Here is a 17,038-nt window from a genome sequence, read left to right as displayed (position 1 = left end):
TTATCATTATTGAATGTATTAGATATCAATAACTATGCATTTTTTTACAACAGTTATGAAACTTAGTGTTCATTTATAAAAAATTATGGACATCCCGATTGCGAGTTAAAAAAAATTTTTATCATCAAAAGAATGTCTAAATAAATAATTAAAACTTTAATCAAATGAAAATAGAACAATTCATTTTCAACATAATATTTAATTATTTTTATCAAATGAAGCGCTTTTATACACAACCTCACAGCACAATCCAAAATACAATATTGGGGTTATTTTTTTGTTAAATAAAATGCTGCATAAGAGATCATCACATATGTGAAATATTGCTTAAATACAATACAAGTACTACTGATTTATTATTAGTAGTATTAGTAGTAGTAGCATCAGTAATAGTAATATTACAGTGAATATTACATAACTATGCAGAAGTGATATATTTCTGTTATATTTTTTTCCGTTTAAATAGAGCTTTAATTTTGGCGGAAGCTTTTATTTTGAAGCCCTTTCTGTTTCTGTGTGTGTTTTTTGACAGTAGTTTCTTACTTCCGGAAAATCATGTCAATACATGACCCAATGTGAATATTAAACTGCAAAAGGCTGCTATTTCAATAAATAAATATGTAGTCTGTATGACTTTAACCAAGATTAATGAATATTTTAAAAAATTGTTCAATGTTTGTTCATGTTAACTAATGTTGTTAACTAATGTTAACAATACAACATTGTTGTAAATCGTTACCAAATATTACCTTTGTTATAAAGCCTTCAGCTTATGCAATTGTTTGAACCCATAGAATTTAAATTTTAGAAGCATTTTTGTCACTTTCAGTGGCAAGCCTGAATTCATTTGACTTGCAATCAGTGAATTGGGCCATCCTTGAGGCAAAAGTAAATTTCGGTTGTCCGCTTTTCTGATCGCTTTCTGCACAGTATGCATGACGTACATTTTGTCATCAGAACAGTCTGCGCGGATTGTCCATGCGGCCCAGCTGACAGTCCTCGTCTTAGCGCATCGTCGGAGCACGCGTCTGACAGTTTCTTGACTGTGATAAAAGAATATCACGAAAAGTGTAATGCACTTGCATCGAACGCGTATTTGCTTGAGGTACACAGAGTATACTTTGAGAGTCAATGTTGTCCGGAATGCAAAAAAACCAAAGCATTCCCTGGCATTTACTATCGAGCCCTGTTTTATCACGTCATATCTGACGTGATAAACCAGCGTTGGTTAGGAACCAGCGTTGGTCAAATTCATTGTGAGGTGCGTTCAAAGAGCCCAGCCCACCTCATTTTACTCAAGGTCTGCTCTCAACCCCCGCTCCTTTTGTTCTCGCACACGTAGATTTCAAAACAACATCAATGGCTTCTGCTGCTAATATCATGTGGGAGGAAAGACCTTCATATTTACTAAGTCCCTTAGGCTCATCACGCTCTATCTAGCTCTTCTTGAGGGAGTGGGTGTGCTGGTCCATTAGCCCCATGGTGTCTCCACTCAAGAGCAGAGGGGCGGAGCTCTAGTTCCCTGTGGACTCTCACTCTGGCCAGATGCTGAACCTCACTGAGGCTTCAGAACACTTCAGATTAAGGCTGGTTTGAGTATTTCTGTAACTGCTGATCTCCTTGGATTTTCACACACAACAGTCTCTAGAATTTACATCCAGTGAGTGGCAGTTCTGTGGATAGAAACACCTTGTCGATGATAGAGGTCAACAGAGAATGGCCAGACTGGTTCGATTTGATGAAGTCTACGGTAATTCAGATAACTGTTCTGTACAATTATGGCGAGAAGAATAGAATCTCTAAATGCAATTCTGAGATGCGGGTTGGTGCTGTTTTGGCGGCACGAGGGGGACCTACACAATATTAGGCAGGTGGTTTTAATATTGTGGCTGATCGGTATATAATATATATATATATATATATATATATATATATATATATATATATATATATATATATATATATATATATATATATATGTCATATGCAAATAAAACAATAACAGGATACAGAGGAATAAAAGACTAATAAGAAAAAACAACACAAAAACATCTCTCCATATATATGTTGGTCCTATGCATGCCACCAAAACAGCGCCAACCCACCGAGGCGTGGACTCTACAAGACCCCTGAAGGTTATATTTACCCCTGTGGTATCTGGCACCAAGACATTAGCAGCAAATCCATCAAGTCCTGTAAGTTGCGAGGTGGAGCCACCATGGATCGGACTTGTTGGTCCAGCACACCCCATAGATGCTCAATCGGATCTTGGGAATTTGGAGGACAGGGCAACACCTTGAACTTTCCATCATGTTCCTCAAACCATTTCCACAATGTGTGCAGTGTGGCTATCCTGCTGAAAGAGGCCACTGCCATCAGGGAATACCATTGCCATGAAGGGGAGTACCTAACCTGCAACAATGTTTAGGTAGGTGGCACGTGTCAAATTGACGTTTTTCCAGCATTTCCCAGAAAACGGGAGTCATTAGACCAGGTGACCTTCTTCCACTGCTCCAAGGTCCAGTTCCTCACGTGCCCATTGTAAGTGCTTTTGACAGTGGACAGGGTACATCAGACCGGTCAGCAGCTGCTCAGCCCCATATGCAGCATAACAATTTGTCCCATGTCAAAGTTATATAGAACTTTACGCCAGCCCATTTCTCCTGCATTCACAATTGTTTTGGTTCTTTTAACTAGATTTGACAGTTTTTTTTTAGTTATTTCATTAAAAGTTTTGAATCTACTTGTGAAATTATGATTCTGATTAAAATAATAAAAAATATATATATCATTAATTTCCAACACATAGGGGAGACTGGGGACCATGCCATCTTAGATGTGTTTCTCAGTGTAGGTAAGACAATTTCTGCAGAGCCACATACATTTAAATCTTGACTACAAATAAGCTATTGGACAATTACCCCATTTTGGCCAGAAAAAAGAAGAAGAGATAATTCAATGAACACTCACTGACCTTTTGTCACAATATGCCCCAATATTTGTCACAATGCAACTTGCCACTAAACCAGTGTTCTAGGATTTATGTAAATGTGGTAGGATGACGGTGGAACCTCTCTCTTCTCCTCTCTGTTTTTTTAGACACATTGTTGCTGAGGTAGACTAAGGTACAGCACATACGTGCACAGAATGCTCTCTCTGTATAAGCTGAGAATCAATAATGCAGACAGTAAGTACACCGATTCGCTTTTAAAAGGCAGACAATATAAGACTCTCATATTAAGAGTAAATGATGATTGTGGTGCCACGAAAAGAGCCGATTTGAAGTGATGTCACCTGCTTTGTGTTGTGAGTTTCGTGAAGTGTACATCACTGTTCATTAGATTGCTTTTTATTGACCCTCGGAGTCATCGCAGGTGAGCTGATGGCAAACCCATACAGAACCTGCAGACTTTTTTTTTTTCTTGTACATTTTCAGCACTGATTTCAATGAGAAATCTACAGAATGGATTTAAACATGGTAACATGAGATACTTGATATTCTGAAAGCTTTATGGCCTTCACAATTATCTTTTAAATCTTCATGGATACGGCTCATCTTCAAAGACCAACAATAAGAGGAGTTTTGCCTCAATAGACAAATTATCCGGAGCGGAAAATAAAACCAAACCAAATCATCCTCCTCAATGGCATACAGTCTAGACACATTCACTAACCCTCCCACATATTAACATACAAAATTCAGAGAACGATTCAGAGTACACACCCTCCCGTTTACAGGGTGTGTAGCTTTTGATGGAGGCAAATAAATTGTGTTAAAACATTATCCACTCTACCGGAAATCAAAAGTTTGTCTGGACCACAGCAGCCATCAGGAAATAATGTCTGTTTCAGAACATACAGTACAGAAGGAATGTTTTCTCTCTGTCTGAGAGTATGCACTCTCTGCCACACCGGTTACTGTAAAAGAGCAATTCCTCAGCTATTAGTTGCTGGCTGTGCATCTAATATCTTGCTCTTATCTTGTAACCGTCGTGTATGTGTGGAAGAGCATGTCACAGCAAGAGCCCATTCAAAACCAATGAATTCATTTTATAGGTTTACATTAAATTGGGGAACTCTTAAGCCATGTTCACACATGAAACCTGGTAAATTGCTGTACAATTGTTGGATTGCCTTTACTGGTAAATTTACCACATGTGCTATTCACACATGCACAGGCTTTCTGTGTTTTTTCTCATTTTGATACCATTCACACATCGGCACCAAATTGCCATTAAACTCTAGGATTTAGGCTGGATTTCACTACACTACCTCTAAAATCTTACAGACTATGTAAATGGCTACAGACAAAAACTGACTGGGGACCCTCCAGCTGTCAAGTTGATCCAATCACAAACTCACGTGGAAACACCCCGTTTTAGGAGACGTATGGCAGATGTAAACAAAAATGGATTTACGTACTGGAGCGCTGCCATTGATGTTGCTGCTTATCTGTACAAAGTCTTAAAAACAAAGTGTGGAAAGAAGAATTCGACATTTAGCTCCACTTTGAGCACTTGACTAACATCTTAATGTCTTCGTGATCCAGTGTCGTGACCATGCGGGGTTGATTGCCATTGGCTACTCACCATATGACTTCAGATTTGAGTCATGGAGCATCAAACACTATGAGATTTCCTTTATAGTCAGCTCTAAATTATCAAATATTTTTTATATCCTTTGATTAAATGGAATAATTTGAGTCCAATTTGATGAAATGTTATGTACTCCATAATAACAGTAATAGTAGTAATCATCTCCGTCTTAAGTCAGTGCGTCCTTACCTTACTTTTAATCTTAAGACTCTGTTCACACATACTATCAAAACTTTTTATGTAATATTAAACTTCTCATTCAGTGATATAGCCAGAGCCATGGTGATGCGCATCACATATATATGAATGGGACGTGTCTAGAATGATGCTCAATGCACCACAGTGCTGACAGAGTAGCTGTCTCCCAGCTGGCATCCGCTTATCTTGGCAGCTCTGACCTGGGCATGGGTGCCAAGGCGGGTGGACAGGGTGATACATTCAGAGGGCCAGGCAGGAGGCATGGTGACCATCTGTGAGGGCTGGCACCTGGAGCAGCCCGCTACCTCCCTCCAAAAACTCATGTACTGTACACGGGTGACTTCTTCTGCCATTTAACTCTCGACACAACCTAGACAATGAAAATGTCTTCAACATAAATTTCAACAGAATTATTCTAAGCTGTGACTTCATAATAGGGCTGGGCAATTCTGCAACTTGTCGCCACAAAAGTCAACTAAAGTGTGGTCACAGTTGTGCATATATTTTACAGCTGCTTTCATCCAAACAGAATTCTTGGTCTTTTGTTTAAAAGTGTTAAAATACATAAGAAAAAAATAATCAAATACGATGAAGTACCTTTCATTTGAAAAGTACTTAATTCACAGTATTATCCAAAATATAGGCTTAATACATTCGCTGAATTCTGTACAGCAAAAATAACTAGCCTATATTGTGATACATACTAGGGCTGAAACGTTTAGTCGACAATATAAAATTGTCGGCAAAATTTTTCAATAGCCTAGTTTCCATCCACCTTTTGCATGATTTTGTTTAAATTGCGACATTTCAAATGGCTTTTATCGATAAAAAGGGTGTGTGTGATGATGTCATGCCTAAAAAAACACTTTGACGCAAAATAAATCTGGCCTGAAGCCGTTTCCAATCAGAAATGTGTGTTTATCGTTAATTCGCCTCCCAGATGTCCCAAATTGTTTCCTCTTAAGTTTGGGTAAAATTGTGAGAGTATTGAGACAATTCATAAAATTAGTCAGCTTACTGTCATTTTAATTAACAAATAAAAGCAATCAGAAGAGGTGAAATTTCAATCAAAAGGGAGCAGTTGCCCTTCTGATAAGACTGTAATATTGGTCCGGATGTTGCGCATATCGCAGGTTGGCACCGGTTCCGACCCGAAAGCGGATCGTCATGGCCCTGTTCAAGCTGGCAACCTGCTGACAAAAGTAGTGGGGGAAACTTTCTGTCTCAGTATATGGACCATCAAACTTTTTCAAAAAGAAAAGAAAATTATGCAGTGTAATATCAGGGTTTACATATGATACATTCCTGACAAGGCTGGACTGGTAATCTGGCATACCGGGCCTATTCCAGGTCGGCCGACGCACTTTGGGGACACTCAGGGGCTGACTGGCCATCGGGAGAACGGAGCGGGCTGGTGGGTCGGTCGCAAAACATGCCGAATGGGCCACGATAGGCTTAAATAAGCCATCGCGTTATGCAGAACGGACCACAAAACGGCACCGCGATATGCAGAAAAGAACAACAAACACCAAAGATAGTTAGATTTGAAGAATTTAAATGTTTTCAAATGTTCAAAAGCTTTTTTTATGTACTCAGCATTGGACAAATAGTTCTGAAAGTTTATAGTCTTGCAGAACATTCTGAGAATGTCATTCAGCCGACTGTTTCCATCTACAGAACCGGGTAAAGCAAATTTAAGTTTGTGTAAAGTAAAGGCATAAATAGGTCTAAAAATAAAAACAAAAATAGTTTGGTAATGTATTAATTTTATTTATTGCTTTTTCATTTGGTAATTTTTTTTTTTTTTTAAGGCTTTTTACGTTTAGTCATTTATTTTTGTAATTTAATGCTTTGTTCATTTGGTAATTTATTTAATTGAATACATTATTATTTTTTTCAATTTCAAAAGTAAAACTAAACAATAATTTAATAAAATTGGGCTGTTCCAAAAAAAAAAAAAGCACTGATGCTTTTCCCCTAGTATTGTGTATTTATTTTTCATTTAAAATATCTTTGTGCACAGAAATTATATGTTTTATGTTTCTATGAATGCCGTCTATTTTTTGTAAATGGTGTGAAAAAGCAACTTTAATAAATAGTATTGGTTTTTGAGCAATACATTTCCATGACTTTTCCAGTCAGACAGCTTTGCAGATTCTTGGCATTCTAGCTGTCAGTTTGTCCAGATACTCGGGTAACATTTCACCCCACACTTCCTGTAGCACTTGCCATATATGTGGCTGTCTTGTTGGTCACTTCTCACACACCTTACAGTCTAGCTGATCCCACAAAAGCTCAATGGGGTTAAGATCCATAACACTCTTTTCCAAATATCTGTTGTCCAATGTCTGTTTCTTTGCCCACTCTAACCTTTTCTTTTTTTTTTTCTTGTGTCTTTTTCTTTGCAATTTTTCCCATAAGGCCTGCACCCCTGAGTCTTCTCTTTACTGTTGTACATGAAACTGAGCAGGTAGAATTCAATGAAGCTGTCAGCGGAGGACATGTGAGGCGTCTATTTCTGAAACTAGAGACTCTGATGTACTTATCCTGTTGTTTAGTTGTACATCTGGCCTTCCACATCTCTTTCTGTTCTTGTTAGAGCCAGTTGTGCTTTGTCTTTGAAGACTGTAGTGAACACCTTTGTATGCAATCTTCAGTTTTTTGGCAATTTTGAGCATTGTAAAGCCTTCATTCCTCAAAACAACGATTGACTGATGAGTTTCTAGAGAAAGCAGTTTATTTTTTTGCTATTTTTGACCTAATATTGCCCTTAAAATATGCCAGACTATTGCGTACTGTGGCAACCCAAAAACAAACACAAAGACAATGTTAAGCTTCATGTAATTAACCAAATAGCTTTCAACTGTGTTTGATATTACGGCAAGTGATTTTCTAGTACCAAATTAGCAATTTAGAATGATTACTCAAGGATAAGGTTTTGGAGTGATGACTGCTGAAAATGGGTCTAGATTTGATAAAAAAATGTTTTTCCAAATAGTGATGGTGCTGTTTTACATTAGTAATGTCCTGACTATACTTTGTGAGTTCACAGCAATCCATTTCACAAGTGAATTTGTCAATCAGTTCGAGATTCATTATGAGGGCATGCCACTTTGGTGAATTAAAGTACTAATTTCCTTCCGAAACAGCAAAATCTGTACATTATTCCAAACTATTAGCTGCCAGTGTGTGTGTGTGTGTGAGTGTATGTATATATATATATATATATATATATATATATATATATATATATATATATATATATATATATATATATATATATATATATTCTGATATGCTAATGAATCATTCTGACCCATTTGTGAGCCATTTAGAACAAATAACTGCAAAGAACCACCTCAGTCAAAAGGAATATTCGCTGACAAATGCCTTGCTAGCAAGTTCTAGTCTACGCTACAAAATTTTACATTAACTATATAAATTTCCATGACTTAAAATGTTTTCAATGACTTGGACAACAGAGTTTTAAAATCCCTTTATATTTTCAGGTCTTTTCATGGCCTTGGGGACACACGGTAAAATGTCCAAATGAAAGATGGAATTTGTGAAATATTGTCAGAAAGAATGGAACAGTGGAATTCAAAAGAATGTGTTGGAAAAAAAATTAAGCATTGCTTTAACCTAAAGAAATATATATTTATACGTAAAATGTGTAACTCTTCTTTTCAAGAAAAATTGTCACAATTGTATGTATAATCATACTAAAACATCACCCTCGCAACAGTAAAGAAATTGTTAAACATAATTTCTTATTCTACATCTTGATCGTAATATATAAAAAAATAAATAAACTTAAACAATCAGAATAGAGCAATAAGTAAGGGGAAATTTTTAGCAAACGTATTTGGTCAAGGAAACTGTTAGGCCCCACCCCTTTCACTATAGCAGTATGTATCGGTCAGCTGAAGCCTGGCTGGCCTCCAGATCCACTGTGAGTGCAAACGAGGAAGAGAGTGAGTAGGTGAGAGGGACAGAAAGAGGTGGAGAGAGGTGCAATGACCCTTTTCTTCTAGGAGAGAATGATAGGGAGAGAAAGTAAAGAGAACTGCAGAGTAAGCCAATGAAATCATTCAACCACAAAAAGAAATACCCCGTAGAGGAGACAAGGTGACCCTGATAGCTTTAAAACTCTTTCACCCTCAAAATATGCCACTATCTGAAGATGTACTTCAGTCTACACTCCCTCAAACTATACATATAATCAGAGCTGTGATATAGTGGATGTGCATGGTGCATGTGCTCCAGTCATATTTTAACTTGTTGTGCTCATGCTGGAGATGTAGGTTTGAGTCCAGCCTGTGCTGTGTCTGAATAAGAGGTTGGAATGGGCAGACATAATATATAACATAACATATTGCATAAGACACAACCCAACCCAACAGGACACAGCATACCTTTTTTATTATTTTATTAACAAATATGAATGATATTTTCTTGTTATTGTTATTATTTTTATTAAAAGTGCTCAAATTAATACATTAAACACAACACATATATTTTACCAAAAAATTTACATATGAACAAATATGATATTGTTATTATTATTAGTGTGCTGAAATTAAAAGTCCTGGAGCTGCAGTATGCAGACGACTGTGCTTTTGTGGCCCATACTCTGTAGGATCTCCAGTCTGTTCTTGCTGTGGCGGTGAGAGCATACAGCAGGATTGGGCTGACTGTCAACACCACCAAGACAGAAGTGGTTTGCAAATGGAGTACCAGTGTCCCATCCACTCTATCTAACTTCACTGTTGGTGGTGAACAACTTTCAGTAGTGCCATCCTTCAAATATCTGGGGAGCATTCTCAACGAAGTTAGCGCATCGACAGCGATATCCAGAGCTGGATTAAAAAGGCCTCATCTGCCTTTGGGAGACTTCAGCTCAGAGTATTTGAGAACAAGAACCATCATCCCTCCACAAAGATCATTGTATACCAAGCGGTCTGTGTCACCACCCTCCTCTATAGCTGTGAAGCTTGGGTAACCTACAGCCATCACATTAAGTCCTTAGAGCGCTTCCATATCAGATGCCTTCAGCGCATTCTGGGAATTATATGGCGTGAGCGTATGCCTCACACTTAAATACTTGTAAAGACCAACTGCAGAAGTACTGAGGCCATGATCACCCAGTGCCAGCTGCAGTGGCTGGGCCACGTGATAAGGATGCCCACATGCCGGCTACCTCGCAGAGTGCTATATGTCCAGCTACATCATGGTCGACGCTCAGCTGGAGGGCCGAAGTAGCGCTATTGCTTTGAGAAAGTGTAAGATCAGACCCGAGGACCTGGAGTATGTTGTTGCTGCTCGTACCATCTGGCTCGTTTGATGGAGATGGAGAAGACAGCAGGAGAGAGCCAGGAAACACACAGCCATGGCTGCCATCAATACCACCACTACTACCACATATATATGCCCCACCTGTAATCGAGCTTGTGGGTCCAGGATAGGACTGTTCAGCCATCAAAGATCTCACTGTTAAACGAGTGGAAGTCATCATTGGATTTCGATGGACAACCGAAGAAGATCTATTTATATATATATATATACATTGTGTGTATCAGTCATTAATAAACCATCTTGGTCAATCACAACTGTGCATGCAAAATAAAACTGGTGTGAGAAAAAAAAATCAGACATGAAAAGTGAACATAGTAGTGCCAAACAAGGTAATACATTTTCTAAGGAGTGTTTTGAAAATAAAATAAACAACAGATAATTAGCATACAGGTCACACCCAGTCCACATCTCTGCCTGTTCACCCTCCTTATCTGTAGTGCTGTTTCTATCTCTCTCTGGCACTTAAGAGCTCATCTATAATTCAGAACTTTAAATAAAGAGGCAGCGCTGTGATAAAACAAGATTCTAGAAGCACCAGACGGCCTCTCTAAGCTAATTGCCACAGGACCCGAAACCAAAACACACAAACACAATCACACGCCACCACAACTGGAGTGCCAATCTCCAAAACCCATAGAGGAAGTGTGTTAGCATCAGGATGCACACACAGCAATGTCGTTTGTAAATGGGCAACAGGGCTGGGTGATACAGATAAAAAATATTTTACAACCCCGACAATACATTCACTGAGCACTTTATTAGGAACACTATGGTCCTAAATCAGGGCTCCAGACCAAAAAAATGGCTTAGCAGAAATATTAAGGAGCCAAATGGCTGTTTTTAGTTGCCAAATCATATAATTGCTCGAACAGAAAGCAAAAGGAAAACAGTAGATAACCCATTAATCGGAGGTTTAATAAACAGTAGATATAGTTGAGAAGTGCTGCGGGACTTTTAATTATAAAGAAGCCTGAAATACACATGGGACTTCTATTTTGAAATGTCAGCATTCCCAGTTGCGAACACACAGACAGACGATTAGCAGTGAAAGTGACCCTGATTCAAACTGCTAACCTGAGCTCCTGAGTTTACACCCTCAGTTCTTTCCGGGTGATTTGTGAAAACGGTTCAAAAGAGTCATTTGGTCATGAGTCACTCACTCTGGGTTTGTTGTTGCTTGCGGTGCAGCGAGCTCATCACAACAGAACGGCTGAAAAGAAGCTCGAGACACACTGGTGGTGCGTGCTCTAAAGATGTATTCAATAACTCACAAGATGATATCTGAAGAAACTGCATATGAATGCACACAACCGGACTGTCACCAATGGCAACTAGATTTAAAATTATTGTCGCAATCGATTATTTTTGGTTGCATTTGTGACCATTTTATACAGTCTGGAGCCCTTTAATAAAGTGCCAGATATGGTCTTCTGCTGTAGCCCATCCGCCTCAAGGTTTGATGTGTTGTGCATTCCGAGATGCTATTCTGCTCACCACAATTGTACAGACCGGTTATCTGATTAACCATAGTCTTTCTGTCAGCTCAGACCAGTCTGGCCATTCTCCGTTGACCTCTCTCATCAACAAGGTGTTTCCATTCACAGAACTGCCACTCACTGGATGTTTTTTGTTTTTGGCACTATTCTGAGTAAACTCTAGGGACTGTTGTGTGTGAAAATCCCAGGAGATCAGCAGTTACAGAAATACTCAAACCAGCCCATCTGGCACCAACAATCATGCCACAGTCAATCACGGAGATCACATTTTTTCCCCATTCTGATGGTTGATGTGAACAATAACTCAAGCTCCTGACCTTTATCTGCATGATTTTATGCATTGCATTACTGCCACACGATTGGCTGATTAGGTAAATCACATGAATATGTAGGTGTGCAGGTGTTCCCAATAAAGTGCTGAATGAGTGCATATCTCAATTTGTACATATTTGCTCTGAAATGGCTTGTGTTGGAATTCTTTTTTTTTTTTTCAAACATAGAAACCAACATTTCAATCAAAAAGACATTGTAACTAAAATTATTATAAATGCTTAATGCAAAGCACTAAGTAAATCAGAACAAATATTCAGTAACACTAAACAAATCAAGTAACACTAATAATTGTGTTCACTAAAAGAACACAATGAAGAATGATATACATTATAATTGTTTTACTTTATATGAAGCACAGCATAGTACTAAACGGTGATATTTACCCACATATTTTTTTACTAAAACAATTTAATACATGAAAAAAGCCATGCAAACTTTTTTGACTATTGATGCAAATACTGTAAATCATTGAATCAGAGTTATGAATCAATCAACTGATTCACAGAAATGAATGACACTGTGCTAGTAGACAACAGCTACATATCCATCTTTTCAGGCTTCAGCTTCAGAAGTAGCCTATCTTCACTACATCACACCCACGTCCCACACCCACACACACCCACACCCACACACTAACTGTCTGCGTCTGAATGACAAACTCTCAGTCAGGCTACTTAATATGCAAGCAAATCTGTCTTCATAAACTTCATAAGCTGCTGCGTGTGAATCAGATCACCAAAGTTTCCTCCTCCTCCTAAGATAACCAGAAATCACCACTCATGCAAGATGAGTCATCCATAATTTTGGTCTGTTTTAATGAAACGAAAGACAAATTTAAAAAGTGTATATCTGCTAAAATGTATTTTGCCAACTTTAAGGAGTATACTAGAAAGGCAAACATTAATACACTAAAGCAGTCTAAATGCCATATAACTTAGATTTGGATTTTAACAGAGCTGAGATTACTTGAACCTTATTGCCAGCTAAAATCTCAAACAAATTATGTGTAGAAATTTGTGAATGATGGGTGTTTGAGTTCATTAAGGAGCAGATTCCACATGACATAGAACTGGACATCTCTAATGCCTCTGCTATTACAACTTATTGTGTTATTAGAGCTGTGGTGCTGCCGTTGCAACCCAAAAATGTAACAAAAAATGTAATGCAATATATAGTTATATAGAGCAGATGCACTCGCATGCATTTTTGGAGAAGGCCGGTTTGGAGCTCAGAGGTGTGGGCGTTTAACAAGTCGCAGACAGCTCCTCTTCATTTTCAATTCATTCTCCGCCCTCGTAGCAGGAGATGTGCCCAAAACGTTGAAAGAGCCAGTGCGCTTTCACAAGCCTCCTCTGAGAAAGAATGTACTAGTGAGTGAACAATGCATGAATGCATGAAACGTTCATAGCATTACTTGACCAGAAAGTGTGTGTCACGGGTCAAGAAAGGCTTCACACACACACACACACACACACACACACACACACACACACACACACACACACACACACACACACACAGCTATCCAAATATGACAATACGTACCATCATTTCAACGATACAGTCATTGTAGCCAATAAGATTCAACATACAGTATTTAGAGCCAGAAGTAAATGTCTGGCACCAATAATCATCCATGCAATTATCTAATCAGACAATCGTGTGGCAGCAGTGCAGTGCATAAAATCATGCAGATACGGGTCAAGTGGGAAAATTTTGTTTTCAATGATTTTGAGTATGGCATGATTTTTGGTGCTAGATGGGCTGGTTTGAGTGTTTGAGTATATTACTGCTGATCTCCTGGGATTTTTACCCACAAAATCTCTCGAATTTAATGCAAAAAAACAGAATGGTGCCAAAAACAAATAACATCCAGTGAGCGGCAGTTCTGTGGATAGAAATGCCTTGTTGATGAAAGAGGTCAACAGGGAATGGCCAGACTAGTTTGAACTGACAAAGCCTACGGTAACTCAGATAACCACTCTGTACAATTGTGGTGAGCAGTATAGAATGGAATTCTGAGATGGGGGTTGGAGCTGTTTTGGTGGCACGAGGGGACCTACACAATATTAGGGTGGTGGTTTTAATGTTGTGGCTGATCAGTGTATAGTCCGTCCAGACCAGACACGCAAGGACAGGCTGAGAATGTTATGGTCCAAAGCCTGCAAGCATGCTTTGTCCAAACGCATGACACACTGTATACAGTAACATCAGTCCCTGCTCAGAGAGCGTGTTTCCAATCAATACTAATTTAGCATGGAGAGGGAACAGAGGAAAGACAGATAGATAGAGGGAGGGAGAGATAGAGGGAGAGTAAATGAGTGGAAAGACACCTTTGGCAATGAGCAGGTCTCCAGGCGAAGCTTTCAGCTCCATCTGTTTCCTGCTCCCCAGCTTCAGTTCTAACACACCCTAAACCCAAACTAAACCTACCATAGATAGTCTAAACCCAAACTAAACCTAGCATAGATAGTCTAAACCCAAACTAAACCTAGCATAGATAGTCTAAACCCAAACTAAACCTAGCATAGATAGTCTAAACCCAAACTTGCACCTGCTTAGATACTATAAAGCCCAGCAAATGTAGTCTAAATTTAATGTTAAACCCAGACTTGACTCAATTCAGTTTCAGTTTTGGACAGGAATATGTTATGGAAATTTAAAAAAAACATTTTTCTTGTTCTACACTCCATTTCTTCCTTTTTTTTTCCTTCCCCTCATTTCTTCTTTTTCCTTTACTCCTTTTTTCTTGTACTTTCATACCTTCCTTCCCTTTTTCCTTTCATTATTTCCTTCCCTTCTTCCTCTCTATAGTTCCTCCCTTCTTTCTTCCTTTTACTTTTTATTCCTTCTTTCCCTTCTTTATTTCGTTTATTCTTTTCTTTCTTCCATTCTTTCTTCCTTCCCTGTTTCCCTTTCATTCCTTTACTTCTTCATCTTTATTTCTTTTCCCCTTTTCATTCCTTCCCTCTTTTTGCTCTTCCTCAAATTCTTTAATCTTATACTTTATTTCTTCCCTCCAATCTGTTCATTCTTCCTTACTTTTATTTAATTTCTTTCCATTCTTTCCTTTTTCACTTACTCCCTTCCTTTCTAATTTATTTTCCTTCTTCCCATCTTGTCCTTCTACATTCCTTTCCTTCATCCTCCCCTTCCTTCTTCCTTGTTTATTTTTCTTCCTTTCCCTTTTCATTCCTTTCTTCATTAATGTTTATCTCTTCCCCAATATCTTTAATATTTTACTTTAATTGTTGCTTTTATTTAACTTCTTTCCATTCTTTCATCTTTCCCTCCATTCCTTTTTCTTATTTCCTTTCCTTCATCCTCCCTTTCCTTCTTCCTTCTTTATTCCTCCCTTCTATTCTTTCTTCATCCCTTTCTTCCTTCCTGTCCAATATTTCTCACTAAAAGCTGCACTCAGTAACTTTTGTCTTTGTGTCATCTTGGATTAACACTGACATCTAGTGGCTTGGATGCAGCATCATTTAAAATCAATAGTTTTCACTTTAGATGCCTTTGCAGAAATGTAGTATTCACAGTCAGCCACGATTACTTTAATCAATGAGTGAAAGTGTAAAATAACAGGACGGTTACTGAGATTAAGCGAGTAGTATTCATCTGGTCATGTGACTGTAACATGGCAGCCCCCATGTGCGGACCCTCTCAATGTAGAATAAAACAGTTTTTATAAGGTTACTGATATGACTGGAGTCTTCATTTTAATGTAAGTGCTCATGATTTCCTACATATACTGCAAAATTACAATTCATGTCTTTAGGAGTTAAACTTTTTTAATGAGGAAAACATACTGAGTGCACATTTAAGATGATAGAATACCAACACATTCAGCTATTGATCCGGAATGTGTGTTCTAAATGAACGTACTTAAACATGTTTAAAAGCTCCAGTGTAGCATCAGATTCCTGAAACTGAAGGAAGCCTGTGGGTGGCTCTCTAGCCAGGCCAACAAGTGCATATCTGTACACAGATGCCACGGCTCGTCTCTTTCAGTTGGAGCAGAGGGTAACCACATCGGCCTAACCATTGGGTTTGTGGCTAGCCAACACTCCACTGCTATTCCAGTTCTTGGAGAGAGGAGGTACACACAGACATCCAGGGTCCAACATTAACTTTTTGCAAGACAAGCCAATGAATGTCAATTGCCAATGAAGGTGAATTGAGAAAATTTCCCAGCCATTAACATTTCCTACAAGCCATTAAACTGAACTTGGTTTTAATTTAAACATTTTGTAATATATCTTAAATATATTTGTGTCTAGAACAAAGGGATAATTTAGCATTTTTCCTATTCATTCCATGCATATTCATTCCAAACAGTGCAAGTTTTCCTTCCTTCCAAAACCATGAAGAAGCATGGTGATTTGTTCCTCATATTTGCGTTTTGGTTACTTAATGCAAGGAATATTCCACATAAGTGTAATTTTGCAGAAAAATAAACTCAGATACTGTCTCTCTCAGTGAGGACCCAGGGTCATAAGGGAGACCTGAAGTGCACTATATGATGAAGTACACTATCTTTAATTGTTCCTCCTTTTCCGTTTTAAATAAGCCAATCAGATGTTCCTATTTGACCTGTTTGATGACCTTGACCCCTGGCTTTGTCAGCTAAATCAAGACCACACAAAAACACAGATACTCTGAGAGCTTCAGTCCTACCAGGAGGAATGTGGTTGACTCCAGATGGATTCAGAAGCTCCAGTGGATGTTCTTTACCGGGAAGTCCATCTGTGGGAGACAGAGAGAGAGAGAGAGAGAGAGAGAGAGAGAGAGAGAGAGATTAATCCAACTGAGAAATGGCGTGAACCACTGAGGGTTAAGAGAGCATAAGTCATCAAGATATCATATTACAGCTCCACAAGCGACATATGCAACATATGGACCTTAGTCAAAGTAGAAGCCATATTTGTTTTGATGCTAATTGAAACGAGGCTATGAAAGATGGACATATAGTATAATCTGTCTTAGAGTCAATATGAAATCAAAATTGGCCAAAGAACAAGTTTTGGTTTGACTATTGACAGCAAAGAACACAACATTAAA

At 38.4% G+C, this 17,038-nt stretch overlaps 1 protein-coding gene across 1 annotated transcript in view; it reads right to left on the bottom strand.

Annotated features, from left to right (window-relative positions):
• Positions 1–17,038, bottom strand: part of LOC127654795 (histone deacetylase 4-like) — a 255,719-nt gene that overhangs the window by 134,434 nt on the left and 104,247 nt on the right. The window contains exon 3 of the mRNA XM_052142223.1: positions 16,655–16,723. Coding sequence (XP_051998183.1) covers positions 16,655–16,723 — 69 coding nt within the window. The remainder of the gene's footprint in view (positions 1–16,654; positions 16,724–17,038) is intronic.

Source organism: Xyrauchen texanus, chromosome 14 (genome assembly GCF_025860055.1).
Source record: "Xyrauchen texanus isolate HMW12.3.18 chromosome 14, RBS_HiC_50CHRs, whole genome shotgun sequence".
NCBI lineage: Eukaryota > Metazoa > Chordata > Actinopteri > Cypriniformes > Catostomidae > Xyrauchen > Xyrauchen texanus.
The sequence above is the reverse complement of the archived record's forward strand: the minus strand, read 5'-3'. Positions and strand labels throughout refer to the sequence as shown.